General features: G+C 41.8%; 1 protein-coding gene across 1 annotated transcript; it reads left to right on the top strand.

Annotated features, from left to right (window-relative positions):
- The first annotated feature begins 1,665 nt into the window (after positions 1-1,665).
- fads2 (fatty acid desaturase 2) lies at positions 1,666-6,953 on the top strand. The gene is made up of 13 exons (XM_070831381.1): positions 1,666-1,753; positions 2,381-2,626; positions 3,331-3,441; positions 3,819-4,016; positions 4,117-4,218; positions 4,295-4,420; positions 4,533-4,593; positions 4,672-4,748; positions 4,926-5,023; positions 5,212-5,308; positions 5,396-5,475; positions 6,350-6,475; positions 6,696-6,953. Exons 2-13 carry the CDS (start codon positions 2,417-2,419, stop codon positions 6,745-6,747), a joined length of 1,338 nt encoding a protein of 445 aa, XP_070687482.1. The 5' UTR covers positions 1,666-1,753; positions 2,381-2,416; the 3' UTR covers positions 6,748-6,953.
- Positions 6,954-7,029: the final 76 nt, after the last annotated feature.

Genomic DNA, 7,029 nt, shown 5'->3' on the forward strand with positions numbered 1-7,029 from the left:
AAAGTGACAACAGCGTTCAGATCTATGGGAAAGACATCAAAGATATGTGGGAAAAACAGAGGAGCAACTCTTCCTCAGGTGACTGCAGCCTGCGTCAGCACCAACAGGCCATCGACAGTCACACAGAGAGGGATATTATAGTAGGGTTTCAGGGCACAAACCCCTCATTTCAAAGATGACTGCACATTTGAGAGCTCAGTGGTGCAAAAATCATCGGCACTGGTCTACAGAGATGTGGAAAAAAGTGATTTGGTCAAAGGAGTCATCCTTCACCATATTCTGAGTGCATGTGTGGCATTCACAGAGAGAACGGCGCAGGCCTGAATCCCTGACCCGCCTTGCCAGCATGGTTTGGGTCCACTTGTCCCCTCAGAGGGAAGGTGATGATGATGATGGTGATGATGATGATGATGATGATGATGATGATGATGATGATGATGATGATGATGATGATGATGATGATGATGATGATGCCCACATTCATAGGGCATGAGAGGTCGAGGATGAAATCATATGCTATGACTTTTGTTGTCACCACATCTCAGCACAATTAATCACTTATGGGAGATTTTAAATAATCGACCATCATCATCAAAACACCAGCTGAGGGAATATCTTTTAGAAGAACGATGTCCATCCCCTCCTGTAGACTCTTCAAATCAACACTAAGGAGCACTGAAGCTGTTCTAGCAGCATGTGGGGGCCACAAAGACTAACTTGTCCTTTACCACCCCTCTGTTATGTTATAAAATGCAGGAATACCTTTTTTTTTGCACATTCAGCAACATAACACTGATTTTCATGATTTATTTTCCAGAACCTTTTGTAAATGTTTGGGACAATGTGACTTTTCACTTCTCTTCCAGTCACAGTGTAGTTGATGTTCAGCCCATCCCAGGATGAAGTCAGTTTTCCTTCCACCTTCCCCTCCATACCTCTACCCCACGGAGGAATTATTTTCTACATCTACATGGAAAGTTTATGACCACCAGCCACATGATCAGATGGTGGAAGAGATGTAAAGGATTTAATTACTTATTAGATAGATAGATAGATACACATTAATGCATCACTAACTATAAGCCAATATCGTAATATATATAATACTGTGTGTGTGTGTGTGTGTGTGTGTGTGTGTGTATATATATATATATATATATATATAGGCTATATATATATATATATATGTGTGTGTGTGTGTGTGTGTGTGTGTGTGTGTGTGTGTGTGTGTGTGTGTATGTATATATAGAGAGAGATTTTCTGCATTATAAGTACGTTTACTTTTGGTATTTGAAGTATCTGTTGACCTAAATGAATGGTGGACTTGCAGGACTTTTACTTGTAGCAGAGTATTACACGGTAGTACAGCCACTTCTATTGAAGTGAAATATGTGAGGTTTTGCAGAGCTGTGTATAATGTTGGGAAGAGTACAAGCGCTCCCTCAGACTGTTTCCGTGTGAGCGCACAGGAGACAGTGTAATATTCAGATGAGCTGTTTATTGAGCCTATTGCACATCAGCCAGTGGTCCAGGATATACTGTGCGCCGATTGGCCCAGAAACCCTCGAATGATCGGCTCGGAATTTGTACTGAATGAGTGGGTGAATGACTCCGTGAACATATTGGGGAAGACAGGATTAATTTTGGGGATGTTCACTATTTAAAATGGATCTGAACGGAACGGGGGCGAAGAAAGTGAGCCGGTGTGTTAATGTGACTGAAACCCGAGGAGAGTAACCATAATCCGGATTCTGTAAGTCTGAAATATTTTTCATCTTCATGCAGCGGGCCTGTATGCCGGACAGCCTGCCACCCGCTATCTGCCATTATTGTTGAATTAATCGATACACGGGCGATAAATGCTATTCGATAGGCTGTCTGTGGTTTAATAGCTCCCTTACGCGTCTTATTTTTGAAATATTAACCGCATATTATGATGAGGAGCGACTTATTGCTTGCAGCGCTGCTATAAAAATGAATTGTCTAGAGCGCACTTACAGGCTTAAAATCGATTATTTCCAGAATATAAGTATGTAGAGATGTGCACCTATCATTAACATTCATAATTAATGTGGATACAGACAAAATGATGCTCCAAAAATGAACAAAATGAACTCCATATGTGGAAATCCGCCCTGCTTCACCCACAGCCTCCCGGTTGTCGGATTTCATCATTAATAATTAGTGAAGATGTTGCACTGCTCTTTGTCTTACTTCACTTATGTTACCATCAGGTGGGTGGTTAAAGTAAGGAGAGCAACAGGTTAAAAACCTCCTCCTATGAGTGCTGCTCCCTCTGTGGCTGCAGACTGTTACAGAGGTGTTAAACTGGCCGTCCTCACATCCAGGTGTCAAACTTTGTGGCTGACTGGCCCTTTAGTGTGCAGGTGGATCCAGGCCAGAGGCAGCCCTGAGGATGGGAGGTGGAGGCCAGCTGACGGAGCAAGGAGAGCCAGGCAGCGGGCGAGCTGGTGGGGTTTACACCTGGGAGGAGGTGCAGAGACACTGCAGCAGGAATGACCAGTGGCTGGTCATTGATCGAAAGATTTACAACACAACACAGTGGGCCAAAAGACACCCGGGAGGGTTCAGGGTCATCAGCCACTATGCTGGAGAGGATGCCACGGTAATATGGATTTTTAAGTTCTTGGATAATTAACACATTTCCTGTGAATAGAGATGGATTTTGTTGTTTTGGTGTTTATTAATGTCAGCGGTGGAATGTGACTAAGTAAACAACTCATAAACAAATACAGATAAAGATTAAACCAGTAATTTCCAGCCTTTTTTGCTTTTGACCCCTGATTCTACTGGGATTTCTGGTCACATTTCAGTTCCACCTAAGAGACATTTTCCATCCAAACTTCTCAAAATAGTCCAATTTCAGTAAGTATTAGAGTTAATGATCCAGCCAAGTCAAAATGGTACAGTAAAACTCAAGTTATGACCTCTCTGATTTATCTTGTGACCCTCTGGAGGGAGCCTGACCCCCAGGGACTAACCTACTTAACACTATCTAAAGTAATTAAAACCAGCTCTACTTCAACCAGCTATCAACAGTAAAATGCTATTTATAAAATAATGTATCAGTATTAAAAAATAAATAAAGTCATATATAATAATGTATCATCCGCAAATAAGTACATTTGCCTTTGATACTGAGGTACATTTTGCTGATAATACTTCTGTACTTTCACTAGAACTGTGCTTATATATTGTTATGTTCGTACTTTCACTTAAGTAATTTATGTGAGTGCTTCTTCCACCGCTGATAACTTTAAAAAAAAACATTTTATTTACTGTATCACTGACTGGATTTCTGTGTTCCAGGAGGCGTTCACGGCTTTTCACCCTGATTTAAAGTTTGCACAAAAGTTTCTGAAGCCCCTGCTGATCGGAGAGCTGGCAGCGACAGAGCCCAACCAGGACCGGAACAAAAATGTGAGATCCACCCCAGATACTTCAAATGAAAGCTCACATTATTCATGTGGCAGCTTTAGTGTCAGTGGGGTAACATCACTGGATGAATTGCATGTACGGAAACACCTGAGGAAAAGGAGTAGGTCAAACCATTCAAAGATCTGCTTTGTTATTCATGAGTCTTACACTGTTCAGGCACATCTGAGGTTCTGGACACTCGTGTTTCATTAGCTGTTAAATAACTCAAACTGCCTTAATGTCATCTTGTACTTTTCTGCACTGAAGCCTCGATGCTGCACGTCCTCATACATTTTCCATGAACCCCCAAAAACTGCCAAATCAGTGCATCTTCTTTTGAGCTTTACAGAGTGTGTCTATTTCTTCTTCTCTGCTCTCAGGCAGCAGTCATACAGGATTTTCACACCTTACGTGTGCAGGCGGAGAAAGAGGGTCTGTTTCGAGCTCAGCCTTTGTTCTTCTGCCTCCACCTGGGTCACATCCTTCTGCTGGAGGCCCTCGCCTGGCTGATGATCTGGTACTGGGGAACTAGCTGGATGCTGACGTTTCTGTGCACGCTCATGCTAGCAACTGCACAGGTGATTCGAACATCATTATCTTCAAGAAAACTATACGTCAAATACTATAAGAATGCTGCCAACAAATCTCAAAATGCTTGTATGTCTTCTTCCCTTCTAGACGCAGGCTGGATGGCTGCAGCACGACTTTGGCCACCTGTCTGTTTTCAAGAAGTCCAGCTGGAATCACATGTTGCACAAGTTTGTCATTGGCCATTTAAAGGTGATCAGCATTTTTGATAGTATATGTTTTACTTTCTTGAACATTTTACACAGATATTAAAAGTTTGCCCTCTTAGGGAGCCTCTGCCAACTGGTGGAATCATCGGCACTTCCAGCATCACGCCAAACCCAACATCTTCAGCAAGGACCCTGACGTAAACATGTTGCACATCTTCGTAGTCGGAGCCACTCAACCAGTGGAGGCAAGTAGCATAAAGCTGAATTCTCCGTTACCTCAAACAACCCTGAAACATCCAGTACGATCTAGTATTTAATAAGCTGCTCATCCTAACCCTGCACTCCTCTCTGTTACAGTACGGCATAAAAAAGATCAAATACATGCCCTACAATCTCCAACACCAGTACTTCCTTCTTGGTATGTTTATCAGAGTCATTTTGAAAAAATGAACTACTAAAACTTTACAGGAATAATTGTTATCATTTTCTCTTTTAGTTGGACCACCACTGCTCATTCCAGTTTACTTCCACATTCAGATAATTCGCACCATGATTTCCCGCCACGACTGGGTGGTAAGATGCTGCCCTCTTATTTGTCGGCTAAAAGTCCTGATGATATTTTAGCTTCCCTCAGTGAAGACAAATAAACATGACAGTAAAAATGTGGCATAGGTGAAAGTAACAGATCAGTCGTGTTACTTGACAACAAAGATTTAATATCAATCATGTTAACCTTCTTGTCTTGTGAAGGATCTGGCCTGGTCCATGTCTTACTACCTTCGCTACCTGTGCTTTTATACACCCCTGTATGGCCTGTTTGGCTCGCTGGCACTCATCAGCTTCGTCAGGTAAATGTCCTGAAAAAATCTGAACTCAAAACTGGTAACACTTTCTAATAAGACATAAGACTACATAAAGTCTTTGAATGTTGTACCTGATGGATCGGTTCAGGCTTACAAATGTTTACACATTTATATACAACTCCTCGATCACACACATTATTCATTGACTGGTGCTGTGTTGCTATGAATGACAGGTTTTTGGAGAGTCACTGGTTTGTGTGGGTGACTCAGATGAATCATCTGCCGATGGACATCGACCACGAGAAGCACCAGGACTGGCTGACCATGCAGGTACCTGGTTTATCATGAAGCGCTCCATCCACAGTGCATTAAATCATACTCTTCATCTGCGCTCTTTTGCCTCATCCTCCACTTCAGCTACAGGCCACCTGTAACATTGAGAAGTCCTTCTTCAACGACTGGTTCAGCGGACACCTCAACTTTCAGATCGAACACCAGTAAGTCAGTGACTGAATCTAAGGAGTGGACTCAGTGTGGTCTCAGGTACACAGCTCCTGCAGGGCCATGAGAGGTTTGCCTCGGAGCACTGAACTTGTCCATAGTATAAAAAGAATTAGGGGTCCATCAAATACCTCTGAAGGCTCCTGCAGCATCACAGTAATCACCATTAACTGTTTAACATGTAAGAAGCAATGGGCAGCCAAACTAAAACAAACTAGAACTGTACAGCCAAACACTGCTCAAACCTACTGAACTTTTCTAGTGGAAAACCCAAAGTTTCCAACAAAATCTCGGTCAGAATATTGGAGAAATTAGTATAACATTGTTTGAACTGACAAATTGAATATGACAGTGTGGAAGAAGATGATTTTAACAACCTTAAAACTACTTAAAGTCTCTAAAAACCTGGTTTCAAAGCTCGGATATTTCTCACCATGACTAGGTCTGGAACAGTCAAAGTCAACATTGTTTTGTCAGGAAATCTGCTTAATCTGCTTTGTCAGGAAAAATACAGGAAATCACTTGTGAAAAAAAGAAAGGGAAACAGAACTGGAAAACTGTTGTCAGAGAATTACATTTCTGGACGTTGCGTGAATTTGATAACTACAAACGCAACACAGTCTATTTTAGGAAATTAGCTTGTCATCTTGTGCTTGTGGAACTGAGATTAAAATATAACCCTTTGGACACAGTGATTTGTATTTCCTGTCAGACAGTGTAGATGTAGCTGTTAAATGCACCAGTTAAACAAGGGTGATTGCAGGCATCCCTCAGCACAGTGAACTGTGCAGTAATTTAAAACAGAATTGTTGAGACGTGTTGGTTGCTGTCGCGTCTGACAGATGCCTTCTGTTCCTTCTGTCCCTGAAGCTTGTTTCCCACAATGCCGCGCCACAACTACCACCTGGTGGCCCCACTGGTCCATGCACTGTGTGAGAAACACGGGATCCCCTACCAGGTGAAAACGATGTGGCAAGGCGTCGCTGATGTTATCAGGTATGTCTAATAATAAGTAATATTCATATATTAATTAATGCCAGAATGAGCCAAAAAAAACCATGGTTTTCAGTTTAAACTTTGAGTTTACAGTTCTGCAATAGACAAAATGAGGAAACAATTTGTGTCCTTGCAGAACAAAGAAGAGTGACCTTTGCTTGCTTAAAAGACAGAGGCTGCTGATAAACTGATGTTTTGCGTATTTTCTTTGTACTTTCAGGTCACTGAAAAACTCAGGGGACCTCTGGCTTGACGCATATCTCCACAAATGACCAGTTTTGTTTCCTACACCGCACCCTGAAGGAGTGCTGTTTTTCTCACTTTCTGCATTGTACATTGATTGTATCTGTGTGGTTTTATAATCCAGTTGATCGTGTGGGAATGAACTTTTCGTATTGTTGGTGTTACAGTTCAGTCTTTTGAGATTTTGTGCAGGGTTTTTAGTGCGTACAGGATTTCTCTAAATCGCCTTACAGTATCTACAACCACAGTAGTGTTGTGTTAAGAATACAGTTGTGAAAACTGATTGTGAGTTATTTAAATTGATGTTTTTC

Source organism: Pempheris klunzingeri, chromosome 5 (genome assembly GCF_042242105.1).
Source record: "Pempheris klunzingeri isolate RE-2024b chromosome 5, fPemKlu1.hap1, whole genome shotgun sequence".
In the NCBI taxonomy this organism is placed as follows: domain Eukaryota; kingdom Metazoa; phylum Chordata; class Actinopteri; order Acropomatiformes; family Pempheridae; genus Pempheris; species Pempheris klunzingeri.